At 43.9% G+C, this 23,893-nt stretch overlaps 4 protein-coding genes across 4 annotated transcripts; all 4 read right to left on the bottom strand.

The window, feature by feature from the left end:
- Nucleotides 1-960: 960 nt before the first annotated feature.
- On the bottom strand, nt 961-2,902 carry aicda (activation-induced cytidine deaminase). Its single transcript, XM_068735474.1, has 5 exons — nt 2,771-2,902; nt 1,963-2,128; nt 1,566-1,848; nt 1,275-1,390; nt 961-1,185 (listed from the first exon to the last, which is right to left on the bottom strand). Exons 1-5 carry the CDS (start codon nt 2,788-2,790, stop codon nt 1,135-1,137), a joined length of 636 nt encoding a protein of 211 aa, XP_068591575.1. The 5' UTR covers nt 2,791-2,902; the 3' UTR covers nt 961-1,134.
- A 2,816-nt stretch (nt 2,903-5,718) lies between these two features.
- On the bottom strand, nt 5,719-7,725 carry nat14 (N-acetyltransferase 14 (GCN5-related, putative)). The gene is made up of 4 exons (XM_068735749.1): nt 7,541-7,725; nt 6,979-7,120; nt 6,584-6,889; nt 5,719-6,485 (listed from the first exon to the last, which is right to left on the bottom strand). Exons 2-4 carry the CDS (start codon nt 7,057-7,059, stop codon nt 6,036-6,038), a joined length of 837 nt encoding a protein of 278 aa, XP_068591850.1. The 5' UTR covers nt 7,060-7,120; nt 7,541-7,725; the 3' UTR covers nt 5,719-6,035.
- Nucleotides 7,726-7,872: 147 nt separating this feature from the next.
- Nucleotides 7,873-15,363, bottom strand: znf628 (zinc finger protein 628). Its single transcript, XM_068736049.1, has 9 exons — nt 15,254-15,363; nt 14,252-14,819; nt 13,892-13,964; nt 12,855-13,793; nt 12,036-12,206; nt 11,548-11,878; nt 11,089-11,243; nt 10,356-10,598; nt 7,873-10,217 (listed from the first exon to the last, which is right to left on the bottom strand). The coding sequence occupies exons 2-9, from the start codon at nt 14,635-14,637 to the stop codon at nt 8,232-8,234; spliced, it is 4,284 nt and encodes a 1,427-aa protein (XP_068592150.1). The 5' UTR covers nt 14,638-14,819; nt 15,254-15,363; the 3' UTR covers nt 7,873-8,231.
- Nucleotides 15,364-15,819: 456 nt separating this feature from the next.
- il11a (interleukin 11a) lies at nt 15,820-21,764 on the bottom strand. The gene is made up of 5 exons (XM_068735858.1): nt 21,695-21,764; nt 20,769-20,926; nt 17,861-17,956; nt 17,512-17,673; nt 15,820-17,391 (listed from the first exon to the last, which is right to left on the bottom strand). The coding sequence occupies exons 1-5, from the start codon at nt 21,699-21,701 to the stop codon at nt 17,212-17,214; spliced, it is 603 nt and encodes a 200-aa protein (XP_068591959.1). The 5' UTR covers nt 21,702-21,764; the 3' UTR covers nt 15,820-17,211.
- Nucleotides 21,765-23,893: the final 2,129 nt, after the last annotated feature.

Below are 23,893 nucleotides of genomic sequence, written 5' to 3'. Positions count from 1 at the left end.
CCCAGCCTCTCACTGCTGCACTTTCAGTGATGCCCTTAAAGGGGTATTCCACCGATTTTAGGCACAAAGGTCGGTTTACTCATCATGAAGAGTAGCCTGTGTCAAGTCAAGGAAAAATACTCAAGTGACATCAAATGAGTAGTTTTGGTTTTCAACTCGGAGACTGTAAGACAACATATATTGCAAAATGGGGCGTGGAGTTTGAAATAAGTAAGCATTTATTTGACAGTAACAAGACACGTTTTGTTACTCTGTGTTATACTCTGTGTTACTCTGTGTTATAACACAGAGTCTGTGTTATAACACAGAGTAACAAAAAGTGTTGACTTGTATAAGAAGCTAAAATGTACAATACCTCTGCTGCCTCAATTTGAACCAGATGGCAATCTCTGGGACTGAAAAGTGAAACCAAGTGATTTAAACTTTCTAATAGCATCAGGGGGCTACTCCTCTGGTTGCACAAATAAGTCAGATTGTATAGATGTCTATGAGAAAAGGACTTCTTCTCACTTGATTTATTACCTCAGTAAACATAAACATTGTTTAATACAGCATGATGTTCATCTAGTAAATTATGGTCCCATAAAGCCGGGTACGCTTTAGGGCCTGCATGGCAACTTTGTGTTTGACTGGTCTCTTCCATGCTGTTGTCCAGTCTGGGTTTTATCCACGTTTTTGTCTCCGAACTTTTTTTACTTCATGAAAGTTAATTGCAACAATTTTGGTTCCAAAACATGTCTTATTCAGAGTTTGATTATATTTAGCTTCACCCTCTCTTGTCACTTCCGGTTGCAAAAAAACAAGCAGGCGATGGCCAAAATTCCCTAACTCACATATATATATATATATATATATATATATATATATATATATATATATATATATATATATACATACATCAACAACACAAAACACAAAATGATCTTATCCTTTTATTTCATATATCCATATTGCAACAGAATAAGCAAGCAGCAGCTAACGTTACAAGCCTTGCCACAACCTAAGCTATTTTTTCTCAGTTTTTCTCATTCTCAGTTTTAGCAGTTGTAGTGATGGACCAAGCCAACGTGTCTTTTTCTCTGCAGACTTAATAATAGACTTAATGCTAACACCTGAAGAGGTCAGAGGTATTTTTCACAGTCCAAGAAGCTGGAAGGCATCCCTTAAATCTTCTGTTTCACAAGGCTGAGAAAGAAAGAACGCATACATATAGTTATTTTTAATTTGACTTGTTGATTGAAAACAACAAACATGTAGTATGGTAAATATTCTACCTGGAGGATGCGGTTGAGTTTTCTGGCAAGGCGAACAGAGTTTCGGTGCAGCTCTTCCCAGGCCTTAAAGTTGCTTTTCTTGCGATCCACAAAGGTCTGCCAGCAATAGAAGAAGTCTAAAGAGAGAGGAAAAAGGTATAAATGATCAAATATTTGACATCCAGAGAGCAACCATGATAAGTAAAACAATGGATTTTTAGGTGGAATTTGGCTTGCTTAACTTTCCAGTAGTTTCTGGCTCTATAATTACACTCTCTCTTTACATATCTATACACCAATTAATGCCTCCACCTTTGTAACTCATGACTGTGATCTGCACGCCAGCTTCTTTCAGCATTCTCAGGCCGTCTCTTTCCCGGCTGTTCTCCATGTCACAGAAGTAAAGGCGAGAGACGAAGATCCTGAGGCGAAGGTTGGGCGTCCGGCTGAGGAACTGGGTCAAACTGATGGAGCAGTTTACACAGGGAGACCAGGAGCAGAACCAGGTGATGGAGTAACTGAGCCTCTTCTCTCCAGTGCCTCCGTAACCCCACAAACCAGGGCACAAGGCCCCCAGGTAGCGTAGGAACAACAGCTATAGAGACATAGGAGAACAGGCATACAATCTTAGACCCTACTTTCACTTGTTATTTACTCCCCTGAACAGGCCCTTCTCACATGCTTCCCCATCTTGACCCACATTACTTACCTCTACATGGCAGCCATTGCGATTGCGGAGGTGTCCAAAGTCAAAGGATAAGGAGTCTGGCCCCACTCGCCTCTTCACTACAAAGCAGAGGTAAGTCTCGTGTCGGCCCCTTGCCCAGCGCATGTTCTTGTAATGGTAGATGAACTTTTTCCGGGGCAAAAGCACACTGAGACAAAGGGAGAAAAGGTTCATTTTTTATTTGACATGTGGGCAGCTTACCTAGAGAATATCGAAAGACCAGACCCATTTACAAAAACTTGGTGCTCTGATTTTACCAGTCAACGTTTCATCAGAAATAATGCAATTCTCAAAAGTGTTGCTGTTCTGTGAATCAATATCTTTAGTGACAAATAATCTTAGTCGTATTCAGAAATGTTATGCCAGGAAAGTTTGAGAATTCTGTTAAGAAACTCATGAAATTACAATTTAACGTATTATTAGTCAGATGACTCACCCCAATAAGTTAGCACAATAAACTCATGTAAAATCTGTGGTTAACCATATGTGACTGATGGACAGTCAGAAGATGACTAACATTCACTACTTTTTTTTTTCTCACTCTCAGTTTCACAACTTTTAGCGAAACTAGGACAGTTATTCATCACTAATAAATACAGAAACCTCAATAGATAGTGCCATAGTTATTGAAAACAATTTCACTGAGGAATATTTTCTACTGGTATCAAAGTATCAGCACTTGTCAAAAAAACTTTTGTTTCATTTGATAGCAAGTGTGTGTAATCTAAAGAAATCTTTGTCAAATAGAAAGACATACATCGTATAAATAGAATTGATCCATTTTGCTCACCTGTCTAGCTTTGTAATCATTTCGAAAGAAGCGCTTTGTCACTCGGCGGGCGTGGGCAATAAATGGAGGTAAATGACAAAGAGCGAAAGTGTGTGTGTGTGTGTGTGTGTGTGTGTGTGTGTGTGTGTGTGTGTTTGTTGGGGGGTTAAAGGGAGGGAACTGAGAACATATACCTCTAAACATAAACATCCTGCATACAGAGGCAGCTTCTGGTTGGACAGACAGATTTTTCAAAGTAAGTTCAGGGGGCGTAAATCTAAAGAGATGGATGGATAGAATTGTTTTGCTGCAAAAACAGTTAAAGCTATAAATAAAGTACTCAATTTCCAAATTATATTTAATGACATCATGGTTTTCCTGTGTTTTTTTTTTTTTTTTACATTTTAACATTAGTTCACATAGTGATTGAAGTGAAACCCTTCTTTTGGTACAAGGCCATAAAGGCATTTAATTGGGGAGGCAGATTACTACACTACAAAGATTTTACTAAACAATCTGAGTGACCACACATGAGAGGAGGACTGTTTGACGTGATGTGTAACCTTTGGAGTTTTTCATTGACTTCAGTAAACTGAGCCAACTGGCTGGAACTTTCCAAACACTTAAGACTCATCCAGTCTCGGGCCCCTCTACTTTAACTTTCCCAGATCATTAAGTAAAAACCTCCAGATACCATCTCACCTTGATCCACAGTCCCGTCCTGCTATTCAGCCTTTCCACCGTAGCTAGTCTCCCCCACCTCCTCGGGGCCCCAAGATTTGGTGGAGCCATAGGCGTCTCCTGACCTCGAAAGGCCCTGACACCTACTTCGTCCTCTGATCTGGGTTTTCCCAAACTGTGTCAGGCTGGGAGCAGAACTGTAATCGACCTCCCTCACCCTACGTGTGTGCTAGAACGGCGGGCCAGCTGACTGACCACAGTGTGTGGATAAATCTCACTCACGAGCCTTTGAACCGTCAGACGCTGTCATCCGTCCTTGCCAAATCAGGATGTGTATTATTTTGCTCCCGTCTTTTCTTTGCTCTGTCTGTTTTAGCTCTGGCCCAGTCTGCTCACTCAGTGGCACTGCATGCAGGCATCCTGCTTTCCCATGACTCCCCTCACCCTCTCATGCACTCTGTGGTTTGGGGAATTCACCGTTTCCCAGGGTGGCTGTTTTTGGAGCTCCTCTGTGTGTGTGTGTGTGTGTGTGTGTGTGTGTATGTGCGCACGTACAGTATGTGTGTGTTAGCCATCTGTATGAGAATGTCATTAACACAGTCTATATGTTATACATCATCTGGAACTAATTTATCTCATTTATCCTATGATTGTGTGGTGCCCCAAAATTTAGAGTGATTCATGTGTGTGTGTGTGTGTGTGTGTGTGTGTGTGTGTCTGCATGCTCTGAGCGGCCTCACATCATATTGCATTACTCTGACGGTGCATTAAGCCTAATGTCTCTGCACATTTGAGCTTGTGTGCATGTGTCTTTTCTCGACTTCAAGAGGCTGATCAAATGCCAAACTATATGTAACCACTTCCCACCCAGCTCACTGGGTTTGACCACAGTTGACCAAGGTCATCTCATAGTCACACATGAACGCACACGTGCACTACCACCCCTCTGATGTGTGTGTGTGTGGTGTAGTAGTACAGTATGGCCAGACACGACTGTGCATTTAACCCATAGTCAGGGGCAGAAACCGGGTGTAGGAAATGCCAAGTCATACTTTCCAAAACCCACCCGCCCACACCCTGCACACGCGCACACAAACACTCACACACAGCCATACCGTGCAGACGCACAAGACCACAGTCACAAACAGACTTTCTTTCCAGTGTGTGAACTCACATCTGTTTCCTGACAACAATAATAGCTACAGATCGGGCGGGTAGAGGCCCAGCTAACAGGTGTCTGCTCTTTGACAGTCATGAAGAAACAACCCCAATGATGACCAAAGAAGTGGCACAAGTAAAGTACAGCTTTCACAAGGTGAAAAGGCCTGACCACACACTCACTCATGCATGTAACAACACTGTTATGTTACTGGGTGTCTCAGCTTTTTCATCAAAGTTAATTAAAGGACAATGATTTTCCACTACAGCTTGCATGATTGAGTTTGCAGTGAGTCTACAGTAGGCCTATATTTGTCTGCACATCAGGTGAGATATGCCTCTTTCTCACACACATTAAAACCGTACAAACATCCTGTGGTGTTTATCTGTGGCGCATTGATGCTATACTGACATCGCCTGAGGTCTGCAGGAGGTAGATGCGCAATGCGAGTGTGAGAGCTGCTAACCATATTAAGGTTAGCCTCAGACTGGGTCTGTGTGCATGTATCCACTTCGTCACATAAACTGACAGTCACCTGCAAGCCAAAAGCATTCTTGTGTCAGATTACCTATGCATACAGTGTATTAAATGTGCCGTTTCAATCTGCAATACAAATCAGTTTGGAAACAGATATCCAAGTAGATTTAAATGTGTGATTTTGATCTTTGTATTTTGTTCAATATTTTAGGGCTGCAGCTAAGTTATTTTCATTATAAATGAATCTATATTTGTAATTAATAGGTTGATTTAATGTTACCACCACCCAAAGTGAAGCCCTAAAATTATTCATAGCTAAAACCTCAAAGTTATGAAGTTTAGCCCTAAAATATTTAACAACTACAATAACCATTATTTTTTTTTTAACAAAGAAAACGAAATAGAAGAAAAGCTGAAAAAAGCTGAGTGCTGTTCTAGCAGACTCATGGACCAACTGTACATACTGTACATGACGGTGAACGACAGATGAATTCTGCAGATACACAAACCACACATACTTCCTATACAGTAACTGTACACCCTCCTACACATCTGTACGCTTTCACACACAAACTAACGTCTGCAATCGCACACACCATTTACTGTGTGGATGCTTTTGAGAAAAGAACCACACAAACACATATTAAGGAAACACATTTCACATAAATATTTTATTTCAGTATAAATGAGAGAACAGCATGACTGTGGCTTCATGGTGTTAATATTACATTTTTACATAACCATTTTTTTTAAAAGAATGGAGAGATGGTACTTAGTAAAAATATAGTTAAAACAAAACAAACAGCAACACATACAGTAAATAAATACTCGCATAAATAACACAAATATTCAATAAATGATCAGCTTAAACAAATATCCAAACATGTTGCAGCAATGACAACTTGTGATATGGCTTCTTTAGCAATTCCAGTGCCTCCTTTTCTTCTCCATGAGTCCATCATCACTCAATCACAGGTCTTTGTAAAACACTTTAGTGAGGGGGTATCCCAGAAAGCCTCTCTCTGGAGGCTCAAGCTTCCTCTCCTCCTCATCATCTTCTTTTTCATCAGCCCCCTCCCCAAATTGCTGATAGCCCAGCTTCCTGAAGATGGCTTCCCCCAGTTTGGACGGGTAAGAGACATGAGCGTACACTCTGTGAGCGCCAGCCTCCCTCTCTCTCTGCTCCAGACTCTGGACAAGCAGCCGGCCCAGACCCTCCCTGCGGTACCAGCATCCCGTCACCAACCTGCAGATCCTCGTGACGTTTGCTCGCTTCTCGCTTTCCCTGAAGATGCAGCCGAGGATCTCGCCATCGCATTCTGCCACCCAGACGTGCCCTGCTTCCTGCTCCCTCTCTGGGGTGACAGTCTCCGTTGACAAATCTTTGTCCTTGTCTTTGGGTGTGATTCTGCGCCTTGGCTGAGCAATAAAAATATGATTATTGGGCTGCAACATTAGGTCACCCAGAATGAAGTGAAAACTACACAAAACACAGTTGAGCACACCAGTAGACTGACCTTTCTATTCCCTGCTGTCTTGCCACTGATCCTGCAGTAAGGATTCAGCAGTGTCTCATCCTGTGTCCCTCTGTAACTGCTACCCACATAGTCCCAGTAGGGCCGGCTGCTGCCCAGAACCCCCGTGGACCGCGGCATGGTGATTTTGAGAAAAATAATTAGCAGGAAGACAGGAATAGCAAGGGCCAGGACAAAGGAATGCACGAGGCAGCGCAGCATTGAGGAGAAAACAGCCAGGATGAAGAGGCAGAGCGGACGAGTGAGGACGTGGAGGATGAGACGGTTTTCTGTGCCCTCGCAGCCCTCCTGGAGGGATGCAAGTTAAAACAAGTTACACACGCATCACAAGGAGTGAATTCCCACCGTGTAGAAAGCCATTTAAAACTCGTACCAACCTTGATGAGGGCTTTGACCATCTCTATGTCGTCTTCCTTCATCCTCCTCATCACCACCTGATCCAGCTCCAGCCTCACCATGTTTAGGCTTTGAGCTCTAACAGCAGGACTGGTGCTACCAATGTTTCTACACACAGGGACCCTACAGAAACACACATACATTAGAGTACATGGACAGAAGGTTGTCAGCGAAATGCAATTTTGGAATGTTTGATACTAAAATCATGCAGATAACAGATACTGCTGTAGACCTGATTGTATTATCTATACTGAAATGGGTGAAATCTGCTACTTTGCTTACAATGAGCCAGTAGTTGCAATGCAACGGCACACCCACGTTGGCTCCAAACAACACTGACAGGGGGATTATGGAGGATTTATAGCATACATGTGTCACCATCACTCATTCTAGCTTGTATTTATCTGCACGTCTAACGGTGATCACCGAAATGCAACGTTACAGTCGAAAGCGAGAAGACCTTGTTCAAACCCTTATATGGTTGTTGCCAACAGCTGACACATTTAGACCCCTGCTCCTGCGGTGAACCCCGTTTCCGCTTACCTTCTCCGTCACGCGGCTCAAATTAAACTGAAAAAGGGAAAACACACTGCATTTATCCCTCCGTTTTGTTGTGGAGTCCTTGCAGAGTTTGCACGTTTGGTCGGTTGACAAGAGTCGCTTCTTGTGCAAAGGAGGTATTCTGCATACACACATACTCTGTTTTAGGTCCCGTTTCACGTCTTCAATGTGTCGATCTACGCCATTTGCGTAAGCGCAACCCGCACAACGTAAAGGCTACGTAAAAGACTACCGCAACGTAACAGCGTAAATGACCTTTGTGTGTGTTAAAAAATAGACAAACTCAAACTACAAAGCGAAAAAAAAGAAACAAATGATGAAAAGTATTGACAGTTTTATTAATAATGAACTTCTATTTACTATTGACATTATAAAGAAAGTGGGCCATGTACAACATTTATTCACAAAAAACGTATTTACTTAATAAACAAACTGCCAATGACAGTATCATTTAAACTAATATATTTCAGAATATTCCGAGGTCCATGTGCAGCCTATTTGAATGTATAACATTTCTAGTATGTGGCACCATGGGATTACGACACAGTACTCATCTAACTGCATGTTCTCCCTCAGCTCCAGGAGAACGCACACTAAAGTGCTAACACACTGAGCCCACAAATAGTGAAGCATCCACTCGCACGCACACTTTCTTCTTCTCCAACATGCACTCTCAGAACTGCATCTCTTTAGAGTTGGGTATAGATCCATTCCTCACTGTGTCCTCGGTTGACGTCTGTGCCTCTGTATTGGCTGCAGAGCTGTGTTCCTTTGCAGACTTTTCATTTGCCTCAACTGTTACACTTTCGTATTTCACCTCGCTACTTTGTGAGATCTCTCCATCCCCTCCTCTGTCCATTCTTCCTTCTCTTAAACTACTGGTGCTGACCTCAATTATGACAATTTCCTCTCCATTTCCCAGCTGAAATAGGCCTTCCATGGCTCCTCCACCCTCAGTAACCCTCCCGCTTGTAGAATTGCAACCGGCCCCTTCTTCTCCCATCATTCCCCCTTCGCCTTCTATCAGGGCTATCATCTGCATACCTTCCTCAGTGTCCTGCTCCATCTTAGCCTCACCCCCGAGTTCAAACACCACCTCCTGCCCATCAAGTGGCACCAAACTTTGGGTAGGAGTGCAGGAAAGCTGCAGGCTGGTTTCTTGCCCTTGGCTGAAGGCAGCACTGGATGGGTCGCTGTCCTGTGCCTCGGTGTGGAAATGGAGGACATAAGACTCTCCCTGGCTTCCTTCCTCTCCAATCTCTCTCTGCTCCTGCTTTTCTCCATCCCATTCATGCAGAAGTGACATCATCCCTCCCTTATCCCCCCCTTTTGCTCCTTCACTTTGCTCATCTGTCTTAAACTGCAACACAAGTGATTTCCCCTCCCCGCCCACTCCTCCATCCCCCGCCTCTTCTGATGCATCCCCTTCGAACTGTAAAACGTACGAGTGCCCACCCTCCTCGACATTCATCCCCTCCTTTGCCCGTCCTTCATTATCAAAACACAACACAAACTGTTTCCCTGTCATGGTATCCCCCGTCCTTATTTGCCCCACTGTGGTGTGAGGTTCCAGAGCAGCCGGAGTAGAAACTGACGATACCGTTGTGGCTGGTGTAACCATTGTAACAGCTGATGAGGGTCCTGAGGTGTCCACTGTGGGGGCTACAGTGGTGGAAGATGAACAAATTGGGACAGCAGTGCAAGATACAGTGGATACAGAAGATGGGAATGACTCTGTGGTTCTGGTCACATCACAGTTCGTCACTGACGGAGCTCCACCTGCTGTCTGACTGACCGGAGCTGCTGCAGACATCTGAAGACTAGCTTTTGGTTTGCGGCCCCGTCTGCCCCGAGCGGTCCGTGTGCTTTTCCCTAATATGGGCTTGGTTAGCATGGAGTTGGCCGAGAGAGTGCGTGTAGACATGACAACAGGAGTGTTTGCATTGTTGTTGTTATTGTTGGTGATTATGAACCTGGTCTGCTGCTGTTGCTGCGGTGATATGGCCGGAAAGTGGGACATCTGAGTCTGTGTTTGGTTGAGGACGGGCTGGAGTGCTTGGATAGTCTGAAGCACAGGGAGGGTCTGAGGCTCCGGAGCTGTTGGAGGGTTGTTTGCTGTGGGGACGAGGATCAAGCTGGACTGGCCGCCATTATTGGAGGGGCACTGTAGAATGAAGAAGTTTTGGGGCTGGGACAAAGGTGGTGGTGGTGGTGGAGGTGGAGGAGCTGGTGGAGGGGACGACAGAGGAATGAGCTGCAGGCCGCTGGCTGTCTGAATCATAAAGTAGTTCTGGGAGGTGTTGGGGGGGATATTAAGTGCCGGCTGGGACACAATCAAGCTGCCTTGGTTTCCTGAGGTTTCCAAGGTGATGGGGTTGAGCAGGGTGGTGGTGGTCGTTACTCCCCCAACACTGGCCTTCACAGCCACTCCGTCTTTACCTCCACCACCGGGGCAGGGCAGTGGAACGCCACTGCCGTGGGTACGGATGTGCCTCTGCAAGTAGGAGTGCATGACAAACTCCTTGAAGCAGTACGGGCATTTGAAGTCCTTGCTTGAGGAGTGCGTGCGAAGGTGGAGCTGGAGGTTGGAGGAGTGTGTAAAGCTTTTATTGCAGTGTGTGCACTGGAAGGGTCTCTCACCAGAATGGGTGCGTTCATGCTGCTCACGAAGAAATAACAAAAGAAGAAGGGAGGACAAATGAAGAACAGTTAATGAGATAAACAAAAGATCTATTCCAAGCAAAAAAGCTAAGAATCTACACAAGATCACAGCTGAATGTGTACCGACGGTGCTGACCTGTTTGAGGTTTGACGTCTGGGAGAAAGACTTTGAGCAGATGGAGCAGGTATGAGGCCGCAGTCCAGAGTGCATCTGACTGTGTCTACGCAGGCAGCTGGTGTTCTTGAAAGACTTGCCACACTCCTTACACACATATGGCCTCTCGCCTGTGTGCTGCCGCAAGTGGTACTGATAGTGAGAGCTCCATTTGAAAGTGAGAGGGCAGTGAGGGCACTGCAATGCCCGAACACCTGTATGTACCTGGGTAAAGTGGAAGTGGAAACATTTTTATTTTTATAATCTCTAGTCACATTTGCTAGTATCTGCTGGACAGTTTGATTTATTAGTACACATATAAATACTGTTTATAGGTGTTCATTCTAGTTAGTAAAACTTAAAGAAATGAAGTGTTCCCATTTCATTGTCTATTCCAATAAAATCTAAATGCAACCCAAGGAAACGCAATCAGCAGTTACAACTAAAGTGTTGTGTGATAACAGTCACTTTGTCACAAGAAAGTTTGAACTACAGTGTGTTATTTCATCAAAGGGATGTTTTACTGCTTTTTGAATTTGTCTGTCGTATATTGCATTCATCTGCTGGGATGTGAACTATGCGAGACAGCTCCCTGTTCACTAGAGAAATCTTCATTTCTGGGGTGACATAAAATGATAAACTTTAGCTCCCAAATGATGCATCTCTCGTTTGGAAACTTTCCTTGTGTTTCAGTTTCTTGGAACAGAAGCCTTACCCTCTGATGGATTGAAAGCAGAGACGACCTCTTGAAGCTCTTCCCACACTCGGTGCAGCGGTAGGGCCTTTCACCGGTGTGATCTCTCATGTGATACTTTAGCCCGGATGAACCTTTGAATGCTTTCCCGCACTCTGAACAGCGGTACGGCCTCTCTGTATCAAAGTGCGTGAAACAGAGTGTCATATTTTTTAAAAATAATAAAAACAAAAAACTGTTGATTGACTAGTAGTATTTTGCAAAAAAAGAAAGAAAGATAAAGTCAAGTTCCCTGGCTGGTATGAATGTATCAAACAACCTCTTTGATATCGGATACTGCATGGCTAACTTTGCAGTGAGATAATTAGCATATTAAACCAAAACACATGAACAGATTGTCCGGCTCATATTCTCCATTGTAGAGTCAAATCTCCATTGTCTCTATGTTTTGTGTCTGCTTGGCTATAAAAATGTCTTTACCTCCAGCAGGAGTGCTCTTGCTGGCTGCTGTCCTTTTGGGGGCTTTGGTCGGTTTGGCCGGGTGCTCTTGCTCCTCCCCGACGACGATGATGTCAACATGGATCTCCCTCTGGCTGTCCTGCTGCTTGTCGGCCTGGCTGGGAGAGGAGGGGAGGGGGAGAGACAGGGAGAGGGAGGCGGGGCACACTATCTCAGCCTCTGCCTCGGCCAGGAGCCGTTGCTCGGGCGTGTGGGAGTGTTGGTGGGTGAGGAGTGAGGACAGAAGGGGGAAGGAGCGGTCGCAGGCGGAGCAGCTGAACTGGGAGCGGGACTGTGATGAGAGAGAGTGCATCTGGACAAACAAAAGCGGAACACAAGAGTCTAATATTATTCTAGGATAGATGCATCCAAATGCAATAAATTAATCTCGATGCTCAATATACAGTGCGGTGCTGAAATTTGCATACCAGTGTCAGTAGAAGAGCAATTGTAACAATTGTCATTCTCACCAGTGACACATGTCTATTGAGGCCTCCACTGGTCTTGAAGGTCTTATTGCAGTAGCCACATGACAGCCCTGCCCATGTGGTTCTGGCCTCTGGCTGAACGGTCTCAGAGCTCTGAGTCACCTCGGTGAAGCTCTGCAGCAGGTCAAACTGGGCCTGGGTGGTTCCCACATTCTGAGGACAAACCAAAGGAAGTTCTACATATAAATAAAACGTATCTTCAGATCAGACTCAAGCACTGTGTAGGGTGGGTAAGGTTTTTTAGATTGATTTATATTAGATTATGCAGACAAATTAGTGTTTGTCTCTTGTCTTCTGTTCCATACCACATTACAAACAGTAGATATACTGTACAACATACAACTTAGTCTAATCATCAGTCTGCATTGCCATTTTGTTTCCATTTATTTATTTAGCCTGGTGAGTTTATGAGGTGTTTATGATAGCTGATGTCTTAAAACCACTCAGTAGCCAGTGTCATTTAAAATATTTTAAGTTAATCAGTTGCTAGCAGCATCTAAATTAATATCTGTCTAATTGATCAAAGAAATATGCTGATTTGTAAATCGAAGTGAATTTCCTCCACGCTTGTCACCATTTTTCATGAATGCTAGCAGCTAGCTATGTAGGACAATGAAGTTCCCATTTCTAATCCAACCTACTAACTTCTAATTGGTCAAGACGGGCGTATATGGGCACAAAAACAGACCAATTGACCAGTTGCTGAACAAATCTGAGATGTGGCGGGAACCAGGCTGCAAAAGTCACTTCACTTTCTTCTGTGGAAGGTTTATTTTTCTTTGTTTGATCCAATTAACTTACTGTATTGCTGCTATCTGCTCCCTCCGTCAGACCAAGGAGCACCTCTGTCGTGTGTCCATTTTCAGCCACTGTGGTAGTCTCTACCACCTCCTCAAAATCAGCCAGCAGGTGACCAGCTCCCACCAGCCCATCCCCAACCTCCATCCCTGCTCCAGGCCCAGCCTCTCCTCCGGCCCCGTGTCCCTCTGGGGCCATGTGGATGACCTGGTGCTCCTCTAGATCTGTTCGTGTGCCAAAGGTGTGGGTGCAGCTGCCACAGCTGTACAGCAGCAAACTGGCCCCGGTGTGTGTGCTCAGGTGAACCTCTGTCCCGATGGCCCTAGAAGCACACACGCCCTCCCCAGAGGAGGTGAGGGTGAGCTGGGAGAGAAGGCTTGGATTCTGCCCGGACGGGGTTGTTGACAGGAACACCTCTTCCATCCCCACCCCTACTCCATCAGTTCCCTCTTGGCTCACAAATCCCACCATGTCCGTCAACATGGACGATGTCACTTCCTCTGCCCCGACCACCACCTCCACTACCTCATGTCCCTTCCTTGCATCCTCTCCCCTCTTTCCCTCCCTCCCTCCCGCATTGAGGTTGGAGTGCGAGTTCTTGTGCAGCGCCAAGTTTGAGGAGTGTGTGAAGCTTCGTCCACATTCACCACAGACGTAGGGCCTCTCACCTGTATGTATTCTCATGTGCTGCCTCAGGTTGGTGGACTGAGTGAAGGATTTGTTACATACCGAGCAGGTGTAAGGCTTGAGGCCCAGGTGGACATTCTTGTGTCGCCGCAGACTGCTTGAGTTCTTGAAGGCCTTGGGGCAAGTGTCACAGGGGTAGGGACACTCTCCAGTATGCTGGCGCAGGTGATACTGGTAATGTGAGCTCCATTTAAAAGTCAGAGGGCAATAGGGGCACAAGAAGGTACGCAATCCAGTGTGGACACTCTGATGGACCTGGAGATAGACAGAGATACAGATGTGAAATCTCTTGCTCATTTGCAAGCATTTCCTTTTCCCTGATGTTCATAAAATGGCTTTGTTTGACACCTCACCTGGAGCAGAGAGGAGCGTTTGAAGGCTTTACCACACTCCTGACATTTGTAAGGCTTCTCCCCTGAGTGAGACCTGCAAAAGAAACGCAATTATTCAGGAAGATAACACAATTCATGATACATAAATATGGTGTGAGATATACCTTTGACACATAATAAATATAAAAATGGCACCATAGATGTTTTTAATAAAAGGTATGGATCATCAATTTTACATGATCTACACCACTTTGACTTTCCTGGACACTTCTGCCTCTCCCTCCTATTCACTTCAATCTATAAACTAACAATGACAGCTTCAGGACTCTATTGTACCAATGTGGCAATTATTAAAGGTAAAGAGATTTTAATTATGGGCACCGTTGATGGTAGAGCAGAGCAGAGGAGCCCTTGAAGGCCTTGGGGCAGAGGTTGCAGCGGTATGGTCTCTCATTGTTGTGGCTCCGCTGGTGGTGGGTCAGCCTGGACGACCACCTGAAGCTCTTCCCACAGTCCATACACTGGAAGGGATGGTCCGACTGCTCGGGCTGCTGGGGTTGACCCGACACCGACGACGTCACCATGTCCAGAACCACCTCTTCCCCACCCTCTTCTACTCCCTTGTCTCCCTCCACCAGCTCCCCTCTGTCTCCATCGTCCTCAACATCCTCTCCGGAACCAAGAAGGGATGGGAAATGAGAGAGGGAGGAGGTGGACTGAGGCCGTAAGAGTTCTGCTTGGACCACTAAGGCCACTGAGTTAGCCATTACCAGCGCAAACTGGTAGCAGATGATGGGTGTTCCTTGGCAGCAGGCGTGGATCAGTTGTGGTGCAGTATCATTTTCTTTCACCTTTCCGTCATGTTTTCTTCTGTGTCTTTCATAAATTCTTGCCCTGTCAGCCACTGGAAACACCAGCTGTCATGCCAAGTAGACAGCTCAGGACAGGTCTGAGATGACGTGAAATAGAAATAAATACAGTATTATAACTTGGTAACTCCAGGTGTGAATGTCCCCTTTAAATCCTACCCCCTCTCTCCCTCCTCCTGTCAATGAAGCTAGCCCCCCCCCCCCCCCCCCGCTGTCTATCCTCTGGCAGTCAGTCCGTTTCTGTCCGTCCCCGCAGTGCGGTGCAAACTAGCAAAACATACGCAGAGGTTATAGCTATGATACACGTGAAGCTACTTTATAAGTGTATCCTAATGCAACTGATTAGCTGTGCAAGCAGACAGACCACACGCACAGAAAATATCAGTTCTCACAGTATCAACAAAATCAGCTACTGGCCTTAATTTAGAGCTAATCTAGCCGCCGTCTATGCCGAATATCTCCGTTAAACTGTTCGATAAGGATGCGAGTGAACGCAGGCTGAACCAGTACTCACCGCGCATCGTTAACTCATTTTAACGCTATATTGTTGATGTTATGAAAAGGTACTGGGTACCGCAGTGCTAATCCACACAACCTTAACAATAAACACGGCGCAGACTAACAGCGGTTCTCCACCCGATTCCGCCTTCTAAGAACAGCGACGGCGATTGGCTGTTGGCTACTATAGATACTCTACTACCATTGGCTAAGAGCTTCAACAGACAGATTGACGTTTTTAAACCTCACTTTGAATTATTTCGGACCTCCAAATTTGACGGAAAGCACTTCATCAGTGACGCGTCCACACTCCAACATCTTAAATATCGTAAATATAATTAATAAAGCTTTATTTACAGTCAAGATGTATCTGTTATAGTCTGACTCTGGCGCACAGAGTTCTGGGTAATGTAGTACGTGTGTGTGTGTGTGTGTGTGTGTGTGTGTGTGTGTGTGTGTGTGTGTGTGTGTGTGTGTGTGTGTGTGTGTGTGTCTGCTCCCACTTCCATCCGTCCCAGTTAACATTGCAGGGTAGGTGGACCATGGTTATCAAATAACATATACTCAAATCCATTGTGCACATTCTTTAGTATTTATTTCACCAAGGCACATATTTCACATTGAGGCCAATCAGTGTGTGGAAGAGGCATCTTGATGTAACAACAATAATTTAAACACGATAGTATAATAATAGTAAATAAGAATAAAAACTGTATAAAAGTACAAAAAAGATAGGAGACTTGCTCCACTGCAGCACAAAATAAATAGTTCCACCAAGTTACTTAAATAAATAGTCAATACTGTAACAAATACTAAATTAGGAATGAAAAAATTATAGTGATAAAGTTGGTAAAGTAATCTACATTATATTGTAAAAAAAACAACATAATCCACAAAAGCACTGTATACAACAATTTACATTCTTCTACACTTATGTACACACTAAGAACATAGTGTCACAATACATAGTATTTTAAGGCTTTGGGTGTTTAACTAACAAAAACAAACTTTTCTACCCTAAAGCCCAGGTTCAAAATCAGCCATCTCACTCATCCAAGAGGCTAATCCTAACAAGTTTGTGCAAAGAATCTAATCAGGTCCATCAGTGCTCAGCAACAGGGCATATTCATACAACTTTACCACAACGTTAAAGATGCCTCCTCATGCAGAATGCGAGAAACAGGCAACAACAATAGAGACTCTGTCTTTGGTACAAAAGAAAGTATTCACTTCTCTTCGGCTACCATTTTGACATTATCAGATGTATACAATTAATTTCAATTGATAAGTTAAGACGTGATACGTTTAACAGGGTTAGAAGAGGACATTAACGTCTTCTAAATGTTTAATTTGAAGGCACTGTAAGTGAGAGATAGTGAAAACATTGGCTGTCACGTATGTATGCTACATCTACTGGAAGAATTATTGGCTAAAGAAATACACAAATGCAAAGTAGATTAAGTTAGTTTAAACAAAAGTAAGGAAGTGCTACCGTGTTTTTCTTGAGGATCAGTGAGACACAAGACAAAAAGAAAGATTACAGAGATCTGGGCAAATAAATTCACGTTAATACAGAAACAAAGATGAGAGTGACACAACTTCAAATAAATAAAATTAAATAAATTACCAACAGTCAATAAATAAATAAATATATAAATAACATGGTCATGAACAAGGCCTTTAGGAGACAGTTTGGGGAATTGTGACATGATCATCATAGTTAAACTGGCAGTTTGCTTTAACAGGAATCTTGATGGTTGTAACTGGCTGCAGTATAGCACATCCGTATTGGCTATGATGGAAAGACATTCTTCAACACAAGTGTCATTGGTTGACATTTGGCCTTGGATGCTGTTGACTACAGTGCACACTGACATGGTCCTAATTCCCCTATGGCTGAGGCGGGGCTCCATGTATCCTCACTGGCTATGCTGCCATGTAGTTAAGAGGAAAAGAATGAATGAGCTCGGGTCGTCATTGTACTGCAGAGACTTTGGGCTTGAGGCTGATGAATGCTCGGTATGCCCAATCACAGAAGAGCTTGAAGTGTTGGAGAAGCTCGTGGCTGGACTGCAGAACATCAAACTGATAGGGGAGGTGAGGGGGGAGGGAGGGGGTCACCTGAGTCAGCCTTGGTGCTTCAACTCTCAGCATCTGTAGCAGAGATGACAGGTTAGAAAAACAATTAATTTGTATGCTAAAACCTTAATGGATAAACATCAAGTTAAACATTGAAGACACCTGATGATCAAATGCAGAAACTTAGCTCTTTACCTGACGGTGCAGCAGATTGATGAGGGATTTCATTTCTCTGATCATCTCCACCAGCTTGGGCAGTGCAGGGTGGTGGTGCTTCTTTGAAACCTTGTTCAGCCACTCAAAGTGGTGCTCATACAGCTTCAGGTCAGCATGCAGCTGTGAGAGTGTGGGCTTCAGCTGGAAACAACACAGACACACTTAGAGACGTAGCATGGGTGTGGCAAGATGTGACTGTGTGTATAGAAACAACACAAGCCCCTCTACCCTCACAAGCACGCACACACACACACACACACACACACACACACACACACACACACACAGAGTCACACACAAATGCAGAATACAAATATCAGAGCATTACCTCAAGATTGTTGAGGTCATTGGCTGATCTGTTGCTCATTTCTGGCAGAGACCTGAACCTGTGTGGCTCCACATCTGAGTCGAATGCATGCTCCCTCTGAAAGAGAAAACAAGACGCAAAGCAACCAGTTAGTAATTAGCATTGGTGCAATTTAACTCATCCTGAGACAAGTCACGGCAACATGAGGAAAGTATTAGTCCAGCACCTCCATTGAATGACTGTTTTCTGTGCTTAGAGACAGTAGCTCTCACTGAGCGAAGTGTGGTTGATTGGGTCAGTGTGAGTTCACCCACATTCAGCCTCCCCAAATGTCAACAATAAGAGCAAATGACCTGAACCCACAGGATGTTTTCTACAGGGAGCGAGGATAACAACATATGCAATGACTAAGAAAGCTCCAAGTGGGACAGACAACACAGAACTGTAGGGAAACTCCAGGGTCACAGCTATAAAAAGAGGGAATGACGCAGTACCGCTGCCCAGCTTAAGTTGTGTTATAAACTGCGTCCAGACAGCAGATGTAGTTCCCATTGTGGCCACCAGAGGGGGATAAACAACCTGACTGCAGGTTAATAGAGTTCTACTTTACAAAAGGCAGCTGTGCTGTTTATTAGTAGTATTAAAGATGTATGCCCGATTTGGTAATGAATCAGGATGAATGGAGATGACTGATGTGGCATGCGTCACTTCCAATCAGTAGAGGAACATAACAACATTAGAATGATGAGTGCTGAGAAATGTTTTGTATAAACAGGTTGTGTGTGCTTAATGCTTCCTTAACCTGTTATGCAGTGTTTTCCGTGCCCTACTGTTACCCTCCAGTTGTTTGTGTTGATGTTTTTAGTGATGAATGTGCCGCATTGTCTCGCATGTCTCTCCATCAGCCTTTTGTAAGAGCTCACTCATGTTTGTGGTCCAATGTTTTGTCTCTGTTGCTTTTGTCCCCTTCCATCCCTCGCTTCCCTACCCTCTCCCCTCTCTCCCCCTCTCCCCTCTCTCCCCCTCTCTCTTACCAGGTGCACAAGCACATGCAACATCTCGTGCACATGTGCATGCATGCACACACATACACCACTGGCTTGTCATCTAGTTGGCTCTCTGATCTCTTCATCTCTTGTGGTTTTTGCTCCATCTTTCTCAGCCTTTAATTCTCCCTCTTATTCTCCTTTTCTTGCTCTCTCCATCACAGATCATGACCTCACCCGACAGAACCCTCGCATCCAAACTTTTTCTTCCTGAATGCAAATACTGGAATGTGATAAATCTTTTAGATTTTTATCAAGTCACTTTGCTGTGGCGACCGAAAGCAAAACACTAAACACCGCACCTACATAACCATGACTATTTACAGAACCCTCAACGCACACACACACACACACACACACACACACACACACACACACACACACACACAGCCACAAAAATGCATACACAAATGCATGCACACATACATTTGCACCCATACTGAATGTGTGCAAACACATACACACACCCATACACACACACAGTTGCGTCAGAAAACTTATATAGACCTATGTGTGGACACACACATTTCTCTCTCTTATAGCATCAGTTTCATTGCTTTTTTGCAGGGACTTTCCATGGATTCCCGTTCTATTTATCTTTCCTAGCTTTCTCCTCTCTTTAGTGGAATTCCACACAATAAGGAAAGAAATTAAAAATAATTCTTCCATGTTACCGAACACTGTGTTCTACTGTCCCCATTTAATAAAGCTGCTGTTCACATCTGGACCCCAGGTGACAGACTTCTGCAACACAATGGCCTGTAACATTGTTTTAAAGCAACTAACACACACACACACACACACACACACACACACACACACACACACACACACACACACACTTTCATAACAATATCTACTGGCCAAGACTAGAGAGAGTATGTGGCTATTTTTGATTTTATCCCCCTGAACAAAAGAGTTGAAAGATTTGCATAATGCAAAAATAGAATCTAGATCAGCCATGTGTAACTGAAGATCCACAGATATGATCCCGCTTTCTTTTCACCTGTTAAAACGCTGTTGATACACAATCACCAGCTGAAGCCAAATCTTGGCCGAGGCCTCAAATCTGATTTTCCTACCTATTTGAATGTCAACAAAATAAAATTTGGAGCCAGCGTTGTCAGTACGGTGCACATTTCATAGGAGAAAAAAATCTCCAACTCAATCCTCACTTACACAGTCAAGCCGCAGAACATAAACATGTTTCTATGTAAACAGGCAAGTGATATACTTTGCTGTCATTTCATAGATGGTATGCTTAGCTTAGATGGAGGCAGGTGTTGATATGTAGTTCTAAATTAGTCTTAATGGGAGAATTTATTCCTAAAACTTAATGTTTTGTTTCTCTAACCCCTTGGCTACATCACATATCCTGCTAGACCATCACTGTAAATGTGTCTTTATTCTACTTAATTCTATAAAACCTGATATTGATTTCATTGCAAGTTCACTGGCCTGGCCACCAATCTTACTGCCACTGCCACCAGTCAGGTGAGCAGGCAGACCAGGAGGTTGCTGAGTCAGACCTCCCCTCCCTACAGAGTCCAGTGTGGATTAAAAGTGAGATCACTGAGTCAAATCTCCCCTGAGGCTTTCAGCTGCCCTGATCTAAGCATGCAGCCAGTCTGTCACCAATGAAAGCAGCTTATGTCAAACTGAGGACTTGAGCACACCTAGTGTAGTTTGTGCACGGTGCAAAGTTAGTGCCGTTACCCAAACTGAAAGGTAACATTAGCACCTCAATCCAATTAGGCAAAGATCAGTGAAGACAGGTTGTGCATCCTCTTCCACAATCACACTAACAATTCAATCAGCCTCATTAGCCTCTCCTCCAATAAATAGCTGTGATTGGCAATCACCATGACGGCATCTTCACTTACCAGCAGTTCTTGGGTGAGCTTCATTAGATTTTTGGTCTGATTGGACAGTTTGTCCATGTCAGTGGGCCGCCGCTGTGGTACTGGAGAGGCATTCGTGAACACGGGCAGCTGAGCCAATAGCAGCGAGAAGAGGAGCGATGAGGAGGAGTCGAGCAGCACTGTAGGGGTAGAACAAAACGGAAGCAATTAGTGGAGAGGCGCTGTCATCTCGCTATAATGATAATGACCTCAGGCCACGGCTGTCAGCTCCAGGGGAAGATACTGCACCATAATATAAACAATGGCTCCAGACTTGGCAGAGGGATCCTCAAGAGCTTCAGTGTCAGAGTCGTGTTTACACAGGCTGAATGCAAATCATTAAATCATTAAAAAGCCAGGCTTTGACACTGAATATCACAATCACTCTTTTACCATAAGCAACTGCGATGAATGCTGCTGATTGTCACACCTGCAACTGGATAGGTACATGAGTTGGTGGTATAAATTATATGGACCCAGCCAAGGCAACTCTTAACAGTAAGCTCATTCATTCTTTTTCCTTTCAAGTTCAAATACAAGGTAGAATAAGTATTAAAAGGAAACCACAGTGGTGTTGAAATGATGAATGCTTCATAATTACAGGTGAACCCACAAGAATCACAGCCAAAATAACACTGCAGGAGCATCTCCATGTCCTAGTGTAACTTTTGCAGTTTAGGGATCACCAGATAATAAAGTTGTCCATTCTGAATGTTCAGTCATTTGTGAGTCAATTGTTTAGAATTTAATCTGAATAAATAATTAAATTTAGCCTGTAGCAAAGCCTATATGAACGATTAAATATCTAATAACAGTAACATTAACATTTAGAAATAAAATATAACATGTACAAAGAAGAAGAAACTACAATAAAGAAATTAGAAAAGCACACTCATACAAACACTTACATTTCATATTTGGTTTGGATCCAAGGGATAGGTAAACCAGCAAATAAACGGTGGATAAATAAATAAATAGAAAATTAATAAATAAATTGAACTCCGGAAACTGTCACGTGCTCCGGTTTCTTCTTCGCACTCTTCAGTCAGAGTGAGGAGGAAAGTTGTCAGGACGAGAGAGGATGAATGAGAGAGCAGAGTGATGACTGAAGCACTCACACAGAAAAAGGACGGTAAAAGTAATCAAACTTTCTGTCTTTGGTCAAGTTTGAGATGAGTCCTTGTAGTCTTTATGGAGTGCTGAAGACAGAGAGACACTTGGACAGTTTGGAGAGAGAGAGGCAACAGAGAGGCAGAGAGAAGGATGCGAGTGTGGTAAGTCCAAATTTTGCGCGCAGTGAAGTGTTTAGGCTTGTTTAAAACTTCCTTTATAAAGACGTCGGGCCTATGACACATCGGCAGTGACTCACTTCATTCATAAAAACACACACACACACACACACACACACACACACACACACACACACACACACACAGACACACGCACACACACAGACACACGCTCGCTCTTTCTCTCCCTCCTCTCTCTCTCTCTCTCTCTCTCTCTCTCTCTCTCTCTCTCTCTCTCTTTCCTCCTCCCCTCCCTGCTGCCCGTCTCCCTTTGCGAAACTTAAAAAAAATGTTCCGTTGTTTTTTTTTCCTGTTTTTTTTTCTTTCCTCTATCACTTTCTCCCGTCCCGTCCTATCTCCAGCACTTCCTCTGTCGCATCCCGCTACCTGCGCCAATCAGTCCCATCTACCTCTTTTTTTATCTTTCCATCTTCAAATCTCTTCCCCCCTCTCTCCCTCTCTCTCTCTCTATCACAGCAGACTTTAAAAAGCCCATTGTTTTCATGTGTATCAGCGTATCTTATGTAACCATGTATCTATTTGAGCCCTGTCTTTTTCTTGTGGTGGTGTGTGCCGTGTTCAAGGGTGAAATGTCACAGAAAGTGTGTTCTCGCCTGAGTTATTTAATTTATGGCAGCGCTCTTTTAGGTTACACATGCCACATTCCCTGTATCATAGCTAATACGCACAGCAAACACCTTTTCTCCCCCCATATTTCTCTCCCTCCTTTTCTCACCCCTTGCTCTTTTTTTTTCAGAACCCCTCCAGAGACAGCAGCCTGTTATTTCCACTGCCCCCCCACCCACCTCCTTCTCTTTTTTTCACTCCTTCTCTCCCTCTCCAGGGTGAAGGAAAGAGTGAGGAGTGAGAGACGGATAGGAGCAGGAGAGAGGTGTTGTCCAGACCAGAAGGGGCCTCTGAAAGTGTTGCATAGAAACAGTGAGCGGACACACACACACACACACACACACACACACACACACTAATATATATATATATATATATATATATATATATATATATATATATATATATATATATATATATATATATATATATATATATATATATATATATATATATACACACACCACAGGACATTAACACAAACACACACGCTTGAGGGGTAGGAGTGGTTGGTGGGGTCAACATAAAACACACACACACACACACACACACACACACAAAACATGCACTTGGATGCACTCACACAACATACACCGTGTCAGAATAAAACATGCTGCTCTATTGAAACAAAACACACCAAAAAGATGCTTTCTAGCTCAGAAACATGCAAAAACATAACAGTCTACTGTACACACATCAACAGGATTTCTCACAAACTCTCTCTTTCTCACACACACTCGCACACACACGCAAGTAGAGTGGGGCAGCCTGGAAACACTCAGTCAGGTGCAGTAAAGCGTGGCCTACTGTTGCAAAGGGCAACAATTTGTTTCCAAGCATCACAAGGGGACAGTTGATGCATCATACTGTACCTATACTGTAAATCAAAAGGAAGTCAATGGGTGCGTTTCCATCCACCTGTGAAAAACGCTGAAAATTGGGTGAAAGGGGAAAAATGGCTGTAGAACGGAACATCAGATCTCTGTGGAACGTGAAGGCGAATGTAAACCTTCCTCAAATCAATCATTAAAAAAACATAAATGCTCATATTTTTAAATATCCCCACCATTTTAAGTTTGACTGGCCTTTAATTGTGTCATCTCATTGCACCCTCTTCTTCATCAGTAGTCTGGCACCTGACATCTGGGAATCAGCTCCAAGTACTGCTTATCTCAATGAACCAACCCTTAA

This window comes from Cebidichthys violaceus, unplaced genomic scaffold, assembly GCF_023349555.1.
Source record: "Cebidichthys violaceus isolate CVI_PGR_0920_01 unplaced genomic scaffold, fCebVio1.0.p SCAF_7, whole genome shotgun sequence".
Taxonomy (NCBI): domain Eukaryota; kingdom Metazoa; phylum Chordata; class Actinopteri; order Perciformes; family Stichaeidae; genus Cebidichthys; species Cebidichthys violaceus.
Note: the sequence above shows the minus strand (reverse complement) of the source record. Positions and strands in the feature narration are given on the sequence as shown.